The sequence below is a fragment of the Notechis scutatus genome, chromosome 1, assembly GCF_049901735.1.
Source record: "Notechis scutatus isolate UNSWTSFEM ecotype Mainland chromosome 1, rNotScu1.2, whole genome shotgun sequence".
NCBI lineage: Eukaryota > Metazoa > Chordata > Lepidosauria > Squamata > Elapidae > Notechis > Notechis scutatus.
In genome coordinates this window covers 195,884,734-195,906,364 of record NC_142009.1, presented here as the reverse complement: position 1 = coordinate 195,906,364, position 21,631 = coordinate 195,884,734, and the positions used below count along the sequence as shown (strand labels likewise).

The 21,631-nt window shown below is 40.2% G+C and overlaps 1 protein-coding gene across 6 annotated transcripts in view; it reads left to right on the top strand.

Moving 5' to 3' along the window:
• Nucleotides 1–21,631, top strand: part of SLC4A10 (solute carrier family 4 member 10) — a 177,004-nt gene that overhangs the window by 22,890 nt on the left and 132,483 nt on the right. For 5 of the 6 annotated variants that reach the window (XM_087949852.1, XM_087949851.1, XM_087949857.1 and 2 more), the window contains exon 2: nt 15,613–15,705. The exons of the other annotated variant lie outside the window; for it this stretch is intronic. In XM_087949852.1, coding sequence (XP_087805978.1) covers nt 15,613–15,705 — 93 coding nt within the window. The remainder of the gene's footprint in view (nt 1–15,612; nt 15,706–21,631) is intronic. 6 annotated transcript variants of the gene reach the window in all.

Here is a 21,631-nt window from a genome sequence, read left to right as displayed (position 1 = left end):
ACCAATCTGAAGGAATCTCAGAATCCTAGTTTAAGAAAACCTCCAACTGTCAGATTGGTGACAGATGGATGGAGGGATAGAGAGTAGGTAGGGGTAATTTCAAATGAAACTGTTGAATTATTGAATATGATGTAATTTGTGCCACCTTGCATCCCCCCTAAGTTCTAGTCATGTTAACTCAGAGACATAAAGGAGAAAAATAAAAGGAGTGGGTGCAGCAAAACAAATAGATCCTTCAGAAATCTTTCACAGCTATTGGGATTTGGCCTTTATTTGATAGAATAATGTCTGGAGGACACGCAAAGAGGAGATACATGGCAATCATGTATGATTGGGTCATTTAGCATGTATATACCTCCTTGTAATTAATTACGGGTTATATGTAGCTGTAAATCATAATGTAAACCATTGTAGTTTGCTGTACGTAGTTGATTGCTTAATGTATTGTATGAATTAGTTCACCATGGCTTATTCAGCAAAAGATAAGTTAAAGTAGTATGACTTGGAATGATGGGTGAACCCAAGCTACTGTATTTGGTTTTTTGTTACCTATTTAAGAATCAGGCATGTGCTGATTGAAATGAGGGGATTTTCTTTTGCATTATCTTCTTATATGGTGAACTCTGGAGCATTATAGCTGGTATGCATATAAAATAAATTATAATTTCAGTTTTAAGCTTTGTCTCTTTGAAAATTGTTGGTAATTAAATTAAGAATTTGGAAGTTCAATATGGAAAAGAAAATGTTATTCAAATGCTCATCTTACAACTTTTCCCTGATCTGGCTCTTGTTAGGCTTGGTGGAATTGACTCAGATGATAGCAATATGGCATCTTGTTCTCCCACAACTGCAGATGTTCTGCCTCTTTTGTAACCCACTTACCGCGTGGGCTTCTTTGACTCAGATCTGAAACCTTCTTAATCTATATTTGGGTTAGAAAAAACATGTACTTGCATGTTGGTTTTTCATACAACTACAGATACATTGTTCCAAAATCAAGAGGACTTGTCTAGGCTACAAATCTATGGTTGTTTTACACCACTTCACCCATGATGACTTTTTTCAAAGGATTCTGGAAATTATATTTTTATATCTATTTATTATTCAGCATGTTTATATAACTGCCTACCTCACAAAAATCTACTCTTAGCACGTAGAGCACGATGGCCCTTAAAAACTATAACAATATGTAATATAACAAATATAAATGAAATAAAAACATAAAACGCCAAAATTGTGAGAGAGCAACTATCACCCAACCTGTGATGACCCAGGGTGGGATACAAAATAAACACAGTCACAAAAAACAGGTGAAGCCTGTTTTATTCCTTCACTTTGCTTCCAAGCTGCAAATATCCTTGACTGGAGACAAAAAACTCCCACACTAGCAGTTACAAGAAGGAGGAAATGCCGTTTAAATTATAAAGAGTAAAAAACAACATAAACCAGGCAAGATAAGGGCTTGAAGACGTCCACAGATATCAGAACACACACTGGGAAGGACGTCAAACTCAGAGAGGAACAATAAACTAGAGATATTTCCACGCTTTGTTTCCAGCACACATCCGTACACATGTCCATCCTCTTATCCAGTTGTCACAGCTGTAACCCATGAAGAGGATCAAGGCCCTTTCCTCCCCAATAGACCATGTCTCTCTCTTATCCTCCCCTCCCTGCGTGCCCTAGGATGGAGAGGGGATGGGCCTGGGTCCTCTTCTGACTGCCAGCCGGCTTCTGCCCTTCCCCAGCCTCCTCCACAACCTCCGGAGCCACATTTACACTCGGCTGTTCCTCCTCTCCCTCAGAGTCAGTCTCTACCAGGGGTATGACACAACCCATGCAGGCGCAAATGACCATTCATTGAGTTCAAAGCATAGAAGAATTTGTTATTGCTACTATACACCAGAATCTGGTCAACAATTGTTTTAATTGTAAACTTAATAAAGTTTATTTAAAAAAAAGAAAACCATAATCCAATGTTCCAAAAAATCAATAGACTGATATTTCTCAAAGGCAGAGAAACTAGTCAAGTAAAATCCCAAGTACTGAACTGTAGTAATCTTCTGATAATATAATTATGCAGAAATAAAATGTATCCTTAAAATTGAATTGCTTCCAAAAGAAATATGCTTAGAATTCCTGTGTATGACTTTGAAAACACACGTACGGTGTTCTTTTTAGTTCAAGTGACTCTGTTTACCCAAGGGTTTCTTAGAATGTGGGTACTTAAAGGAGAATACTTCTTCTGAAGCTCAAAATACCTGTATGTTATTTTATTCCTGGAACTGCAATTAATGTTCTTTACACTTGTTGGAAGTTAAAACCCACCCCTCTCCTAGAGAAATGAAATATTTTAGGATATATTAAAAAGGCAGAATATTTCCCCTAAAAGAGAAGTAGAAACTCAAGAGAGGCAGAAACTCAGCCCTCTCCCACCTTTTGCTAATGGGCCATTAAGGCCTGGGGCGGTCTATTCTACATAACAAAGATCTACCTCCTTCAGGCAGACCCATAATAAGCATCCCAAAGGCCTTTCATTACATCATCATCCAGCAAGTCTCAACCAAGCCTGGGACTCAGGACAGCCTACAGAGTTGCCCCTGCATGGCCCCATGACAGTCTGACAACCAATCAGAATACAAGCTCAAATTCAAATCCCAACAGAGGGCATAAAACCCAGGCACTCTCAGCATTTCTTCCTTTTTCTTCGCCCAGGAGCTCCAAGGCATGTGATCTTGTTCATCAATAAACCTTCTTTCCAAGCAACTTCCATGATTTCCCACCCACCCCCAACTTGGAACTGAACCCAGACGGATATTTCTTCCAACACACTGTAATGAGGACTTCTTTAGATGTAGTCATTTTTAGCTGACCCCTGATGCCCTGGAAGACATTGTTCAGTCTTCTTGCTGGAGTCCTTGCTCAGATACCCATGGCAAACACAGCACAAATGGAATGATTATCTTTGTTTAGGAATTATCAGTTATTAATGATGACCTGGAAGATTCTGTTCCTGAGTTTCTTTTTTCAGTACTATTTCCCAGACGCACTGTTGGCATTCTAACAACTCTCTGACAAACCTCCCACAGCCGTCTGTCAGTTCTCAGCCATCATTTGGGAATTGCTCTTCTAATATAGGCCTTTATTAATAGGCTTGATGTCTGCACCAATCAAAGAATTCATTAATTCTGCATCCAGTACATTTCAATGTGAACAAAAGTACCATATGGTAGCACTCGACTAACTAGATATTGGAAAGACTTCTGAAGTGTATGTTGTTCTGCAACGTGGAATACTTCCTTTCCTCATTTTCTTAATTTATGAAGAAATTTTTTTTAACTTCATGAAAAAAAGTTTCTGAAGGAAATGATCTCGCCTAGGAAATGAAGAGTGGAAAACTTTGGACTTTTTGTCCTCTCTTCTCTTCTCTTTTTGTCCTCTCTTCGCTTTCTTTTCAGGAACACATGAATAAAATAGTATGTTACCTGGAAGTTTTCTGAATTCATTCTTGAAATTCAGGAACAGTATTCAATCATGAAATGCTTACATGGGAGAGGAACAATGGTGGAATTGAAAATTTTTACTACCGGTTCTGTGGGCATGGCTTGGTGGGCATGGCTTGGTGGTTGTGGCTTGGTGGTTGTGGCAGGGGAAGGATACTGTAAAATCTCCATTCCCTCCCCACTCCTGGGGGAAGGTTACGGCAAAATCCCCATTCTCTCCCCACCCCACTAACCTGCTTTTCAGCTCTGTTCTCCTGTGCAGGGCAACCAAAGAAGACCCAGCCGAGCAGCTGGGACTCAGGAGGTAGAGAATAGATGGGGGTGGGGCCAGTCAGAGGTGGCATTTGCCGGTTCCCTGAACTACTCAAAATTTCCACTACTGGTTCTCCAGAACTGGTCATACCACCTCTGGAAAGGAAGATGAATTTTGCCAGTTTGCTCTTTGTTGTGTCATCACACAATTCTTTTAAAACCTCAGAGAAGCCGTTTTGATGTTTTTCCCCCCTAAGTTGCAAATGCATTTAAACATAATTGATGAAACAATCAAAAGGCAGATGCTTAAGTAACGAATCGTTTTGTACATTAATATACATCAGTTGCCCTAAGAGAGATAATACGGGTATATTTTGATAATGCTGATAAATTTCCTATTATATTTTTAAAAAGTGATGCTGCAGCATTTGGGGGGTGGGCCTCAGAAAACTCTTTGATTCAAACAGATGAAATCTGTTCAGTTGCTCTGATCAATTTCATGCTGTCCCTGATGGAGACATTCGTCCTACAGCTTGAACTCCTTGTCTCCCATGTGCAAATTAGCTGGAAAATGAAGTTGGATTAAGAATTTTTTTTCCTCCTGGATTTCAGCTCCATTTCTCCCCTTTGGCCACAGGGATGGTCAGGTATTCTGGCCAGACTACTTGGACAGTTCCTGCTTCTCCTCCCCTCCTCTCCATCCTAGAAAAGAAGCACCGTCTGCTTTTCCTTCTCTGGACAAGTATTTTGAGAACTGGTGGGGAAAGGGGAAATTTTTTTTATAGCTCTTCCTATCATTTGGGCCAGAAGATGATAGCAGTGTTCCAATATCTCCAATATCTCAGGGGCTGCCACAAAGAAGAGGGAGTCAGGCTATTCTCCAAAACGCCTGAGGGCAGGATAAGAAGCAGTGGATGGAAACTAATCAAGAAGAGGAGCAACAGAACTAAGGAGGAATTTCCTGACATTTAGAACAATTAACCAGTGGAAATACTTGCCACCAGAAGTTGTGAATGCTCCAACACTGGAAGTTTTTAAGAAGATGTTGGACAACTATTTCTCTTGAAGTGGTGTAGGGTTTCCAGCCTAGGCAGGGGGTTGGACTAGAAGACCTCCAAGGTCCCTTCTAACTCTTCTCTTCTCTTCTTCTCTTCTCTTCTCTTCTCTTCTCTTCTCTCTCTTCTCTCTTCTTCTTCTCTTCTCTTCTCTTCTCTTCTCTCTCCTCTCTCCTCTCCTCTCCTCTCCTCTCTCTCCTCTCCTCTCCTCTCCTCTCCTCTCCTCTCCCTCCCTCCCTTCTCCTCTCCCTCTCCTCTCCTCTCCTCTCCTCTCCTCTCCTCTCCTCTCCTCTCTCTCTCCTCTCCTCTCTCCTCTCCTCTCCTCTTTTCTTCTAAATGGTCCAATGTTTGAACTTGTTAAAAAGATAAAAGAAAAGGCCTATCTTTTATTGTTCAGCTACTGGATCCAGGGAAAAAACACCGAAAGGTTTAGCCCTTCATAGCAGGCGGATGGACCTCCCAGTACAAAAATGGTCATTGAAGGCAGAGAGTTGGGACCAAGGCCAGAGCCAATCGGAATGGAGGCATTTGTCTAAGATGGAATGAGATGTATGAACCAAAGTGCCCTACTTTGCAACAGTAGAGAAGAGAAAACGCTACTTCTGATGTGAGCAATAAAATTCCTAGCAGCCTAGGAACAGAGAAACAGACAGTATTGTTTCTTCCTGTCCATGGTAGTTGGTAAATTATCCATTGTTTTTTTTTATATATATAAGTTTTATTTGAGTTTTCACAAAAAGAAAAGAAATACAAGTAAAACATCTTTTTTGAAAGCAGCATAATCCCAGGTAACATTTCTTCGTACAGATGCAAATTCAGGTTCATGGTCATATTTATATTCTATTCCATATCTTATTACTATTTTACATTTTCTACATAGCTTCTCCCCTCTTTTAATTTTCTTAATTTTATTTTATTTATTCCATTTCAATTCAAATCATTGTATTTATATTCCTGTTTCAATTGTCTATTATCTTTTCTCATTAAACAAAATTTCTCCTGTAGTTACTGATTGGAGTATGATGCCTTTATATCTTTTCCCTAAAATTATAACACTCAGTATAATACATAACTTCCATTCGGATTCTGCTTGGTACACTTTTAAACTACACACTGTATTCTTGAAAAAAGATAAAGTTATAAATGTATAATATAATTAAAACAACAATCCATTCCAATTCAATTCTATCATTAATATTAATATTCATTAAAATCTTAACATTTTGCACGTTACTTTTCAAATAGATCTCATACTTCTATGGGAACAATTATGAACTTTCCATAGTTAATTCCCCCCCCTCTTCACTTATATTTTATAAAACATTGACTGATTAAAATGTTCCCGTTCCTTCCTAATTCAATTTTCTCATTTATTTTATTTCATTAATTTTATTCACAAACATTTCACTAAATTACACTAACTATTTTATCCCTCTTTTTAATCATATGTTGTTTCCAATTTTCTAAAGTTATTTCTATTACAAATATAACAATACAATCTTATGTACCTTTACAGAATCCCTTTTTCAGTTAGATTTTCACCCATTATCTCTAAATAGATCCTGTTTCTTTATATCTTGCTCCGGACCATTGTAACTTCTTTTCCTTTCCTTCTTCCCTCTCTTCTTCTCTCTCCCCTTTTTACCCCTTTGTCTCTCTACCTCTATTTCCCTCTTCTGCATTCCCCTTTTCTGTTGTTTTCCAACATTATATTTATTTTTCAAATTATTTTTCTTTTCTTTGGTTGTTTTTTTAAGTCTTAAGTTCTCCATTGTCTTTCCCCCCTTTCCTTTTTCTTCCTCACATAGAGTTGCTTGTTCATTAAAGATGGCTTCTTCTTTGTCCCAGTCTTCTTGTTTTGCAGTCTTGTTGTTTCTCATAGTTCCAGATCTCCATTTCTAAGAATTGGAAAATGAAGCCAAAAGAGCCCTTCCTTTCTTGTGCATCTTCTTTGTATTTTTTAAGTTCCATTTTCAATTCATCCAAAAGTGATGCCATTGTAAAAATTTTAAACAACCACCCAATTAGTTTTAATCATTCAAATATAATAACCAAAAATCCAAAAGTCACCAAGCAGTCCAAATACACACAAGCTGTTTCTTTTTACACTTTCTTTTTTTTTCACTTTCTCTTCCTGGGGTTAGTATTTAGTTGCAAAGTTTCAGTTAAAATGTATCTTTTAGAAGTCTTATTGAAATTTTACTTTAGATTCTTTTGAAGTCCAGGCAGTCTCCTCCCTCTTCCAGATCCTGCCCTTATTCTTTTTCTCTCCCCTCCTGCTTATAGAAAAAAAGTTTTTAATGTCCAGAAATCTTTATTGTCCCTTTGGCATTTTGTTTTATTTTCAGCTTAATTGCCTATTGATGCCAAAGCGGATTTTTCCAATTTCTTATTTAGGTCTCTTAGCTGTCAGTGTAAGGAAGGAGAGAGAAGAAAGAAAAAAAAGCCAAACCTTTCCCTTTTCACTTTCCTTCGCTGCTTCCAACTCTTCTTTGGGAGCGATGTTATCTTTTGTAAAATTTAAGTTCCAGGGTACCTTAGTTATTGCTTTTCCAACTTAACCCGGTCAGCCAAAACTTTCACTTCTTATCTTCCTCCTGCACATTCTTTTCCGGTTGAGTACTTCTTTGAGGTGGCCATTTCTGACCACCACTCCTACCGCCTTCGGGAAAGGGAGTTTGGCCAGCTGAGGAGGAGAGATGCGGCTCTCCTCGACCCTGCTGGCAGTCTCCCCCCTCTTCACCACCTCTACGAGGTGGCTTAGCCCCGAAACCAGCCAGCTCGGGGTGCTCCAGCGGCGAGCCCAGACAGAAACCGTGCACGATCACGGATTCCTGTCTGTCGCTGAAGCCCTTCAAACCGGAAGTCCGTAAATTATCCATTGTTATGCTGGAGCAAGGAGAAAGTGTGGATGAGCCCACCTACTGTTTTTCTTTCTCTCTTTCTTCCCTTCCCCATTCAAGGCTCCTTCTAGGAAAGCACACTTAATGCCATTTTACCTGTGGATGATTTATCTTCTTCCTGTCACCAGTTAGGAACAATGGAAACTGAACTGGAGCAATGTGAGACTGTTAAGACAATTGTTCCTCATCTGCAGTTTAGAGCTAGCTGCTCTCTTTGCATTCTGACTTTCAGAAATTTGTTATTTCCTTGAGCAATGACTGTGTCTTTGTGTGTGTGTGTGTGTGTGTGTGTGTGTGTGTGTGTGTGCTGCTATAGTTTTGAAGCATTCAGCATGAAGCATAAATTATAAATGTATTTTTCAGTTGAAATCCTAATTTTGGATGGGGAGGGTGATTTTAATGAATTTTACTCCATCATAAAGGCAATGCAATATTTGTCACAGTTACCAGAATAGGACTTTCCAAGGTTCTCTGTAAACATAGTGAAGTACACATATTTAATTAATTAACCGGAGATCTAGTTTGATTGAGGACTGCCCCATCATAGTTTTAAAAACAGAATATTGTATATGGTGAGAAGAAAAAGCAAAATAATTTTGCTTGTACAGATTCTGAAATGTTGGTAGATACACTTTCACCCTTGAAAACTGAAATAGAGTGACTTTTTATTGCTATGGAAACCTTTGGTACATAGTATAATAAGAAAATGTTAATGGATGAATGTTGTATAGAACAATGCTGGTTGATTATGGATAGTGCTCTATCTCAGACATGTCTTTGAAGTTTGCTGTTGGGGTTACCTAGCATTTCTTCCTCCGCCTATTCTTTAATGGAACATAATGTTCCTGTATACAATCCTTAATCTGCCATTTTGAAAATATTACTTTGACCAGGCTTCTGGTTTGTGATATAATCATAATTACCTCACTATTCAAAAGCTCTGAAATTTCCATAGCGAGCCATGATAACATCAAGATGACAACATGTAATCATGCAAATGACAAAATCATGTGATTGCATCACAGTGTTTGATGTAACTATCCAAATTATATCATTTACATGATGATACCTTGGTGTCATTTGCTGTCCCTCCCCCAATCTTCCCATCGGTATCCATTTCCCTGGCACTGAATTATAATACTGTTTTTTTTTTCAAATTGCAGTTTAAAACCGAAAAGTAGGCATTTCTGAATTGTTCTGACATGTTTGTTCAAACACTGTATTCTAGAGAAACTATTTGTTATAAAGTCATAGGTTTGGAAGGGAACGTATAGATCCTCAAATTCAACCCCACTCAATTCAGAAATATTTGAATTAAGCATCTCTAATAGTCTTTTTAAAATTTGGCATGGAAAGACCCTTTTCCCAAAGAAGCAGGACAGATTTAATTTAAATTACAAGTTGGAAGATTGTCCCAAAGGTGCTTTTTCAGGAGGCAACTGTTTTTTCTTTGAAGACATTTCACTTCTCATCCAAAAAGCTTCTTCAGCTCTGACTGGATGGAAGGATTTATATTCCTTACAGAAAGCTGGTCATTTGCATTCTTTTAGAGAGTCATTAAAGCCACTTGGAGGTTTACCTATTTGATTTCTAGCAGCTCACTGGTGTGAATTTTTTACACATTTCTTTAAAATATTTTTTTATTTTCTTCCTTAATCACGTCGCTTCAGGGGTGGGATTCAAATTTTTTAACAACTGGTTCTGTGGGCATGGCTTAGTTGGTGGGCGTGGCTTGGTGGTCACGTTATTGGCTGGGCATGGCCAACTCAATATCACTCACATCGAGGCACGGATCTCCTCGCCTGGCCTCTCATGACTGTGGGGATGCTGCAACAGTCATAAGTGTGAAAAATGGTCATAAGTCACTTTTTTCAGTGCCATTGTAACTTTGAATGGTCACTCCACACAAGCAAAGTACCAGCAAAGGAGGGGGGAAAAAACTCCAGAGAAGTTCCAGAGACAGAAAGTCTAGTCCTGCCAAGAATGTAATAAGGGTTAATGGAGAGGCAGTTTCTGTAAGCAACGTCAGAATGTTTCCTTCCTGCCTTCCTTACAGGATTAGGCCAATAATTTTTTCTAACAACCGGTTCTCTGAACTGCTTAGAATGTTAACAACCAATTCTAGCGAATAGGTGCAAACTGATAGAATCCCACCCCTGCGGGACTTCATTCATACCCAAACTTTGTAGTCTTGCCTAGTTCTAAAATTCTCAGTTCATTTATCTTCTTCTTTTTTGAGAGAGAGAAATCTGCTAGAGTTTGTTCACTTCTATCTCATTTCACGTCCGTATTACCAGTAGCGAGTAGGACAGAATACAGTTAGAAGTCTTGTTCATATCTGCATTTTTTAAAAGTTAGGTTCATTTTTATGAAATCTCTCTTTCAAATTTGGATTTAAATAAACGGTTTGGATTTCAATTTTAAATATGATTTCTTTCATAAGTCAGTCTACTCCACAGTTGCACATATTTTAGTGCTAAATTAAAAGATTTATGTTTAACCCAAAATCTCTTTTTAACCTTCTGCACTTTAGTTCAGCTCCTCTTTGGAGCAACAGAGGTTGTGGTTGAAAATATTGGTTCAGTAGCAGGGGTGGGATGCTACCAGTTCTGCCCGGCTCTATAGAACTGGTAGCTCTGAAGAGCAGCAGACAACAAACCCGTTCTGTGTTTGCTGCTGTTTGGCTCACCCGCCTGCCCTGGCTCTTGGCTGTTCTTTATTTCCTGCTTTTTCAACCTCAGCTGCTTTGCGCGGCACAGCTGAGGTTGAAAAAGCAGGAAAAAAGAGGCTTTTCAAATGCTGCACAGCCGTGCACAGCGCTTTTCAGCTGTCCGGGTGGCATGCGCGCGCAAAATGTAGTCACCAAACCGGTAGCAACACCGGTTGAATCCCATCCCTGTTCAGTAGATACAAGATCTTTCTACCATACCAATTGACCATTAGGCAGTGTTTTAGGACTAGATACGTCTGAAATCTTGAAGAAACATTGCAGGCAATCTCACAAAATGGGGAAGAACTGTCCTGTTTATAAAATGGCTGCCATAAGAAGTTGCTCCTGTTACAAAATACAGCTTACCCTAAAAACTACTTGGAAAATTGCTTCTAAGCCAGAGGATCTTTGTCTGCATATAACAGAATGGAGGAAGGGATTAAGGGGAAGTACAATCTGCCTGAACTTTCTGGAACTCTAAGCAGATCTCCTGTCATTTTTTAAAATAATGCTAATGCCTGGCAGGTTGCCATTTTAAAAATAACAATGGTCCCCTTGGAGTTAAAATAATTTGCCTGGCTGTTTTGCTGCATTGTTATGAAAACTGTACCCAAAAATTCTGACATCTTTCTAGTGTCGAGGAGGGGGGAGGGGAAGGGAAAGGACATAAATGGTCCTTAGAAGCAAACCACTTTGCCTTCTGAAACTGCAGCTGTCTTCTGTGTGCCACTTTCCTGTGGATATTTCTCAAAGCTCTGTGAACAAGCTTTGCTGAAATTGAGTTCCCCCCGCTCCCCGAAATGCAAATTCCCTCTTCCCGTGCAAGAATTGAAGGGTGGCTTACATTCTTACAGAAGCCCCAGGCAGAGAAAGCAAAAAAATAAATAAATAACATACTGTGAATTAGCTGAAGAGAAAGAGAACCAACAATGAGCAGATAGAAGGACTGCAGCCTATCAGCATCAAAGCCATTTTTGCCCCTGGAGCTGGTACAAAATAACATCTTATGTGGTGTGACTGATTGGAAAAAAAAAAGAGTGATGGAGAAAGGAATCTGTAAGTTGGCAGCTGCTGACAAGATCAGGGGGTTATAACCTGGCACCTCTACAGAAAAACAGAGCGGCTCTACCAAACAGCCAGACCTGAGCCTCTGCCCCAGTTATGTGTGAAAAGTCATAGAACATATAACAAAAGACATAGAATCATAAGGCTGGATCCTGGAAGGGATCTTGAAGATCTTCTACTCCTGCCTTCTGCTCAAGATAGGAGATCTTATACCATCCCAGTCAAATGGTTATCCAATCTATTTTTGAAACCTCCAGCAATGGAACAGCCACCACTCCAGGAGGTGAACAATTCGTTGATTAATTGTTCACACTGAGAAAATTTCTCCTTACTTCTAGGATGGATCTCTCTTTAACAAATTTCCACCCATTACTTCTTGTCCTGCCCTCTGGTGCTTTGGAGAACAAGCCAATCCCCCTTCTTTTTGACAGCCCCTCAAGTACTGGAAGACAATTATCATGTCCCGCTCCCAATCCTTCTCTTTGATCGGCTAAACGTACCTGGTACCTTTGGCCGTTCATCATATAATTTAGCCTCCAAATCCTTTATCTTCTTCGTTGCTCTTCTCTGCACCCTTTCAGTTTTGTTCCATATAGCATCATCCTTGTGAACTCTCAAGCTTCCTTTTTCCCACTATGTATTCAAAATGGACAATGAGGAATGTATCTATGCATCTATATAATAGCATGTACACTGTTCAAAAAAATAAAGGGAACACTTAAACAACACAGTGTAACTCCAAGTCAATCACACTTCTGTGAAATCAAACTGTCCACTTAGGTAGCAACACTGATTGACAATCAGTTTCACATGCTGTTGTGCAAATGGAATAGACAACAGGTGGAAAGCATAGGCAGTTAGTAAGACATCCCCAATGGGTCCTCCCCCCCAATGGGGAGTGGTTCTGCAGGTGGTGACCACAGACCACTTCTCAGTTCCTATGCTTTCTGGCTGATGGTTTGGTCACTTTTGAATGCTGGCGGTGCTTTCACTCTAGTGGTAGCATGAGACGGAGTCTACAACCCACACAAGTGGCTCAGGTAGTGCAGCTCATCCAGGATGGCACATCAATGCGAGCTGTGGCAAGAAGGTTTGCTGTGTCTGTCAGCGTAGTGTCCAGAGCATGGAGGCGCTACCAGGAGATAGGCCAGTACATCAGGAGACGTGGAGCAGGCCATAGAAGGGCAACAACCCAGCATCAGGACCGCTACCTCCGCCTTTGTGCAAGGAGGGACAGGAGGAGCACTGCCAGAGCCCTGCAAAATGACCTCCAGCGGGCCACAAATGTGCATGTGGCTGCTCAAATGGTCAGAAACAGACTCCATGAGGGTGGTATGAGGGGCCGACATCCACAGGTGGGGGTTGTGCTTACAGCCCAACACTGTGCAGGACGTTTGGCATTTGCTAGAGAACACCAAGATTGGCAAATTCTCCACTGGCGCCCTGTGTTCTTCACAGATGAAAGCAGGTTCACACTGAGCATATGTGACAGACATGACAGGATCTGGAGATGCCGTGGAGAACATTCTGCTGCCTGCAACATCCTCCAGCATGAGCGGTTTGGCAGTGGGTCAGTAATGGTGTGAGGTGGCATTTCTTTAGGGGCCGCACAGCCCTCCATGTGCTCGCCAGAGGTAGCCTGATTGCCATTAGATACCAAGATGAGATCCTCAGATCCCTTGTGAGACCATATGCTGGTGCGGTTGGCCCTGGGTTCCTCCTAATGCACGACAATGCTAGACCTCATGTGGCTGGAGTGTGTCAGCAGTTCCTGCAAGACGGAGGCATCGATGCTATGGACTGGCCCGCCCGTTCCCCAGACCTGAATCCAATTGAGCATATCTGGGACATCATGTCTCGCTCCATCCACCAACGCCACGTTGCACCACAGACTGTCCAGGAGTTGGGGGATGCTTTAGTCCAGGTCCATCCTTCAGGAGACCACCCGCCACCTCATCAGGAGCATGCCCAGGCGTTGTAGGGAGGTCATACAGGCACGTGGAAGCCACACACACTACTGAGCCTCATTTTGACTTGTTTTAAGGACATGACATCAAAGTTGGATCAGCCTGTAGTGTTTTTTTCCACTTTAATTTGGAGTGTAACTCCAAATCCAGACCTCCATGGGTTGCTAAATTTGATTTTCATTGATAATTTTTGTGTGAGTTGTCAGCACATTCAACTATGTAATGAACAACGAATTTAATAAGAATATTTCATTCATTCAGATCTAGGATGTCTTATTTTTGTGTTCCCTTTATTTTTTTGAGCAGTGTAGATATGTGTGTTAAGGGTATGGGTAGATATATACTTTCTTTTGAGGGCAGGGAACAGAATTTCATTTTTAATGTGTGCCACTGTGCCCACCGTAAAAAAAAATGACAAGAAAGGCTATCCTATCCTATCGTGTCTTGTCCTGTCCTGTCCCTTCCTATCCCGTCCCATCTCATCTTATCTTTCTAGGGTTTAATCATCTTTTTTTATATCATGATGACCAGAACGGGACATGGTATTCCAAATGTGGCCTCATTAGTGCAATATAAAGTGGCATTATCACTTCTCATGACCGTGATGTTATCCCTCTGTTGTTCAGCCCAGGACTGTATTGGCTTTTGGGGAAGCTGTAGGACATTGCTGGCTCATACTTAAGTAGTGGTTCACTAGGAGACCTTGATCTCTCTCAAAGTTACTACTGTTAAACCAGGTACTACCTATATTGTACCTATGCATTTGGTTGTTCCTGCCTAAATGCAAGAGGACCTTATTTTTCTCCACTGAACTGCATCTTGTTGGAGAGGGTTCAGTGCTCAAGTCTATCAAGATCCTTCTGAATCTTGAGTCTATCTTCCAAGGTGTTACCAATTCCCCCCCGTTTGAGTAAAAAGCCTGCTCCCTAAAAGATAGGGCTCCTTTACTTAAAACAGAAGGAAAACAAAATGATTTAGCATGTTGCTAAGCAGCAAACTCTTATCTATCAGTTCCAAACAAAAATAAATAATAATACAAAGTAAAGTGTTCTTTTAAAAAAGAAAAGAAAAGAAAACATGCACGTTGTAGATGCACATTTTTTTAAAATACAGGTGATAAAATATATTTTATTTATGGATGAATGTGTGTGGAGTTTGAATCTATCCTTGAAAAAAATAATTTCAGTTTAATAGCCTGGGTTTGGAACAGGTCACTATAGATCTACAAAATGCATCTTAAGATTCACAGTGAATATAAGCTGCCTTTGAATAGGTGGCATGCGATTAGATGTATAAATAAATTTTAAAGTAATGCATTTTCAGTGCTTACACATTTATTGTAACAATACAGTAATCTGAACAGGCTTTTACACTAATAGAGCATCAAATTCCTTTTGAGAACTGAACTGAATTTTGAGAATTTGTATGATGTGATACTGTGCTCAGAATTTCTTTGTCAGACTTCTTCTATGTGCTGCTTTCTCTAAAACATTTTTCAGTGACACTGAAAACATTTGAGGTCCCTGGCTAAGAACCACTAACTGCAGAAGTCAATGGATGTAGCTTTGACAACTTATTTAATGCTGACAGATTTTCAGGGACTGCAAATACCTTTGTATTCTGATTTTGTCTTTATAATTAAATTGTCAATCCTTTATCAATCATTAGAGTGGCCTTGGCCAAAGACAAGTTGGCTATTCCTGTACTAAATAATGACATTATTATTATGTACTATGTGTGTCTGAGACCCTTGTGTATTTTTCTGTGCTTCAGTAGGCTGGGCATATCCAAGGATGAGTTAAGATACCATGCTGAGGCATAATGCTTTGTAAACCATGATCTGTGATGTAAAGACCCTAACAAATGTGTCTTGTTCCAGAAAATTGTAATTAAATTATGATTTAGCGCAATGTGTTTATCCAACCATACTCTGTTCTTTTATGACATGTCCAGTCACCTTCAGGAAAATAAGAACTATGAGGGTATTGAGTGTTGTTTCATAAACACTGAAACAATTACTCATACCCACCTGATCCTTTGCCTTGTCCTGGTTTTTTTGAAGTCAGGCAGTAACTTTTCCTGTGGAGTCAGTAATATTTGTCTTTGCTATGTTTGTTCCCAAAGCAACATGCTACAATCACCCCTTCTTCCATGCAGTTATTAGAGGAGCACAGAGATGAAGACCGGAGGCAGGAGAATGGTCCCCCCTCTGGAATCTGCTGTCCAAACCCAACAGCTTATCACTTCATGGTAAGGATCACCCTGGGAATAAGCTTATTTGATGTCTGAATTGTTTCTGGTTGCAACAGTGGAGAATATCAGTAGCTCAGGATAGACTTGTTGATGTCGTCTGAGCTTGTTTTCTTCTAGCAGACATTTCATTACCAGACTAGGCAACCACATCAGTGCACAGATAGTATTTTTGCTCATGCAAATGTATCAGAAACCCAAGAACTATTAACTGCAGAGAATTAGCTGCTCCATCCACACATGGATTTATTCATAGAAAAATACACACACGCATATATATGACCCTGAAATATGTTTAGTAAAGATCTGTTCCTGGACTGAATGTATTCAGATGTCTAGAGTGATTATCTGGAAAGAGCAATAATACACTTTGCATGCTCATCTGGCACATTGGAACTTCAAAAAAACTTCAGTTCCAATCATATTTTTTAAACATTTCTCTGATAAAAGCATGTCCTCAGCATTACAGATTTCAGCCATTTCAGAGGATAAATTGCTTGGATGAGAGTTAGAGCTAAATTATTATGAGCTTTTATGCAGGGGTGGGATTCAAATTTTTAAACAACAGGTTCTGTGGGCATGGCTTAGTTGGTGGGCGTGGCTTGGTGGTCACGTTATTGGCTGGGCGTGGCCAACTCAATATCACTCACATTGAGGCACGCATCTCCTCACCTGGCCTCTCATGACTGTGGGGATGCTGCAACAGTCATAAGTGTGAAAAATGGTCATAAGTCACTTTTTCCAGTGCCATTGTAACTTTGAATGGTCACTCCACACAAGCAAAGTACCAGCAAAGGAGGGGAAAAAAACTGCAGAGAAGTTCCTGAGACAGGAAGTCTAGTCCTGCCAAGAATGTAATAAAGGTTAATGGAGAGGCAGTTTCTGTAAGCAACACCAGAATGTTTCCTTCCTGCCTTCCTTACAGGATTAGGCCAGTAATTTCTTCTAACAACCGGTTCTCCGAACTGCTTAGAATGTTAACAACTGGTTCTAGTGAATAGGTGCGAACTGGTAGAATCCCACCCCTGCTTTTATGCTTCTGTAAAAGTAAAATGGCTGCATGAACCTTTTCCTCTGACTTTGCTTTCCATACAACCTTTTCCTAAGAACATTTACTTGTTCTTTGATTTTAATTCAACAGGATGCCTGGGAAACCAGATCTAAGCTGTGCTGGTAGGGGCTTTTTAACATAACCTGTGAAAAAGTGTCAGATTTTAAGGTATCGTAAGACTTTTTTTAAAAATTGCAGCAGCCTAACACATATTCTAGAATTCGTGGATTGGGCTTATGTTTCTCGCATGGGTTTTGCTTTGCTTTTAGATTTATAGAACCAGTTATCCACAGTTGGATATAGAAGCAATAGTTGATACTGATCCATTTTCCATCCTACCACCTCATAAGTATGCAAACCTTTCCTATACTAGCTGGGCAATAGTTCCAGTCAATGGAAGTTTAGATGATGAAACATTGCAACCTAACACATGATGAATACCTGCTGCTCACACAATACAACAAGCAGCAGTAGAGCAACGCAGATCATAGAAAACTCTTGAGAACATCATCTTATTTTCTGTCTCTCCACTTCACAGCTAAATGCAACACAGCTGGTCATATGTTGTTTCTGTCCGTCAATTGGTCAAACTGCTTCTTATCTTGCTTCTGTCCTTCCTGGTGAGCAAGAGGCTTACTTCTTTGATTCATTGGCTGTGAAGTCAAACTAGGAGAGAAGTGGGTTGATTGGCACCCAGCCTCCAAAATGGCAGTGTGTTATCTAGGATAAATTTGTCGGTCTAACCTCCGGGTCATAAATCCAATCCCAAGTTCAGAATGCAAAAAGAACTTCTCAGGAGAACAGCATCTGAACAAATAAATAAATAGAGAGGCCAAGAGACAAGTTGCAATCAAATGCTAAGGGCTTCTTTTTAGTGAGGACCCAGTGAAGCTGGGAATCAAGATTGGCTTCCACCGCTGCAACAGGAAAGTAGAAAGTCAACATCCTTTGCCATTCTCAGATTGCTCCCTAAATGCCAAACATCTCTGGTCCTGCTCGAACATAGCGAGTTACAGGTAACCCTTGAGTTATGACCACAGTTGAGCTCAAAATTTCCATTGTTAAGCAAGACAGTTGTTAAGTGGAGTTTCCCCCCCTTTTATGATCCCTTTTGACACAGTTGTTAAGTGACTCTGGCAACAAAGATGATTAGGGGATTTGTGCTGTCCAGACAGTTTATAGTTAATTGGGAATTGGGACAGTTAGTTAGGAATTGAGAGCTGTCCCCTTAAGGGAATGCATCATGGTAAAAGGCATCCTGGAAAATGTAGTCCATGTCATGTGGTCACATCTGTAATCCTGACTGGTCACTGAATTGACTCTTGGTGGGTTGGGGGAGGTTCCTCCACTCTTGCCTGGACCCCAGCAGCGTGCTGGTGCCTCACCCCCTTGATTATGGGGATGAAAAGAGCACTATCCTTTTACACTATGAATTCAGCTATGCAAAGATTTGGACATTGAGATGAATCTCGATGTAACCGTGAGTTATATATGAGGATACCTGATGAACCAATAAAGAAACTTTGTATAGATGCTTTGTAGAGTTATCTGTCTGCCTTTATACATTCAGTCAGTAATTAAAGGGCAGAACAGGATTGGAGGCAAAAACATATAAAGAATGGTTGCTGGAACTGGGTTGTCTAGTTTAATGAAAAGAAGGACCAGGGGTGACATGATTGCAGTGTTCCAATATCTGCCACAAAGAAGAGGGAGTCAAGCTATTCTCCAAAGCATTTGAAGGCAGGAGAAGAAGCAATGGGTGAAAACTAATCAAGGAGAGAAGCAACCTAGAACTAAGGAGGAATTTCCTGACAGTTAGAACAATTAACCAGTGGAACAACTTGCCTCCAGAAGCTGTGAATGCTCCAACACCGGATGTTTTTAAAGAAGGGATTGGACAACCATTTGTCTGAAATGGCGTAGGGTTCCTGCCTGAGCTGGAGCTTGGACTAGAAGACAAATCCCTTCTGACTCTGTTATTCTATTCTATTCTATTCTATTCTATTCTATTCTATTCTATTCTATTCTATTCTATTCTATTCTATTCTATTCTATTCTATTCTATTCTATTCTATTCTATTCTATTATCTGAATCATTGCAGTTAAGTTAGTAACACAATTGTGAAGTGAATCTGGCTTCCTGATTGACTTTGCTTGTCAGACGGTCGCAAATGGTGATCACGTGGCCCTGGGACACTGCAACATTCATAGATGCATGCCAGTTGCCAAGCATCCAATCTTTGATCACATGACTACAAGGACACTGCCAAGTGTGAAGAATGGTTATAAGTTGCTTTTTTCAGTGCTGCTGTAACTTTGAATGGTCATTAAAGCAATTGTTGTAAATGTATTCCTGAACAGACCTTTTGAATCAAGCAGTTTCTCAGCATAGCCAAGTAGTCTGATGCTTCTCATGTTCCCATTTGTTCATCCACAGACAGTGGTGGTATTCAAGAGTGGATGGAGGAGGTATAGATCAGCTCCTGGTTTAGGTCAAATGTTGATCCTCTCCTGACTTAGGCCAATGTCTGTTGGGTTCAGAGCACGGCTATAGGCGCACCTTTATATATAAGCACCATAACTATATTGAAAGATCAAATAGTGTTGATAAGTCTTCATGCACTTCTTCATTGCACTGTGATGCAGTACAGAGGGCCTTGATTATTCCTGGTGGTGTTTGAAAGCAACTGCAATTATTATTATCTTTGGGGAACTTTGTGTGTGTGTGTAACTGACTTGTCCACCATTTGCTGACTGTGTTCCAGTTAACCATTGTGCCAGCTTGTGGTTGATATGAGGAGTCATCAGAACATTGAATTTTATTGAGGATTGGGAGAAGGAAATTCTGCTTCTGGTAAGCTACCAGCTGTGGTGAGGGTTTCACAGCAAGCTGCCAGGTGAGTCAATTGACTTCCTGGAGCAGATGATGATGTGTATTATTAACATGTCTTGGCATTATGCCTTCCTCTCGGTGCAGAAGTAATTAGAGCCATAGCTGAAAAGACAACTTTGCCTTTTTGGGAAAAAAAACCATGAAGAATCTCAGAGAGAGATCCTTTTGCTAGTTTAGAAATTTTATTTGATGCAAAACTATAAAATGATGTCATGCTTCATTCCAAAGTACTACCTGGTCCTCAATTGTTAATACTGGCATTAATTTTTATATTAAAATGGAGTTACTTTCTGTGCAGCTCTGTACATTTACCTGCTTGTAAGGTCACAAATCCAGCTTTCATCTTTTATCTGGGTTACAAAGGATCAGTCGAAGTAGTGTCTGAATCAGTTTGGGGATTATAATTCCAACTAGGTATATGAGTACAATGGTCATATTCCAAAGGGACATTAGGCATCAACATAGCCTTCATGACACACAGATTCCTGGCATACTATTGCCAGTGTTGTTCCACAAAAAAATCTCTCCCCTGCAGAGTCTTAAACATCCAAGGTTCCTTTATTCCTCACCCAAACATAGCTGAAACTGAACACCTTTGATTTATTGGTATTAAACAGTACAAAGCTTCCAGTCCCATTACAGGTATGAAATTGGTGCTTCCTACATTCAATCTTTATGGATAAATTCATATATTGAGGGGGGGGAAATCAGGGATAGCAGTTAGCCACTCACAAATAGAGGTTTGCTTCCCAAAATTATAGCTCTTATCCAATCCTACTGAGGAAACCCCAAGGTTGATCGGCCTCCATTTCAGGAAACAATCAATTCCTATGATTTCCCAGGCAGGACAGAATAAATCCCCTGGTTATAGGTGACACATTCTAGCAGTTATGGAGCGAACCTCTTGTCTATCCTTCCCTACTGATATTCCTTCTGATGAAAATCCTTGCATAGAAATCTACCCACTTGTATCTTCATTGGATCATAATGGTGTCAGAAAGAAGAAAAAATTCTGATCCTCTTCTTTATATTTCCCGCCCCCCCCACAGGTGACCGTGTCAGCAAACAAATTGATCCTCTTATTATATTTCAACCCCCCCATCACCCTCATTGATAATGATAAAACTTGTCCTATCTTTATTGTATCTTGAATGATTCAGTCTGCCTTCAGAGGTCTACCTAACTCATGGGAAGCCCGTTACAAGAATGTATAATACAGCTAAATGGATGTAATTCATAGACTGTGCACTAGCACCCACTTCAATGTCAGCTTCATTGTATTTTCCCCTTTCTTTATACTTGAAGCAACATGATTTGACATTAACTTTTATAAGGGTGTATTATACTAACCTAGCAATTCTTGTCCCCAAAAGATATTATTGTTAGCCCAGAAAAAATGTTACTGTAGATTCTAAAATGTTGCTTCTAGCCTGTGTGCCAGTGTTTTCTGTTTCAGTGAAGTAATGCCTGTTTTTAATAATGGTTATATGGTAGGGATTAAGAATATGGCAGAGATTAAGAATCCCAGAATGATGGGACACACATTAGCTGTATTCAGTGTCATGCTGATTTTATAATTAGATTTGCTAGTTTGTGCTTTAATCTGATGTGTGATTCCAGCTTTTGTCAAACCTCTATGATTGATCCACCAGCACACTGTTAAAACAAACCATGATTTATGGTGATATATAAATCAGTTATTGTGTCTGGCATCTTTAAGAGCAGTGGTCGCCAACCACTGGTGGGTGGCGAGAAAATTTTGGTGGGCCGCAGAGAAATCTCACCCCCAGAGCACCCCCCCAAAGCAATTAACCCAGGCTGCACAGAAACACAAGGCTGTGCCACCCACATGGCCCCCGGGGAAACCTCCCCACCCACTCACTCCTTACCCGGCAAACGTGCCTGCTAAGTTGCTATTTTTCCTTTTTCCAACCATCATCTCTTCTGCTATGCTGGGAGATTTAGATTAGCTAAAAGCAGGA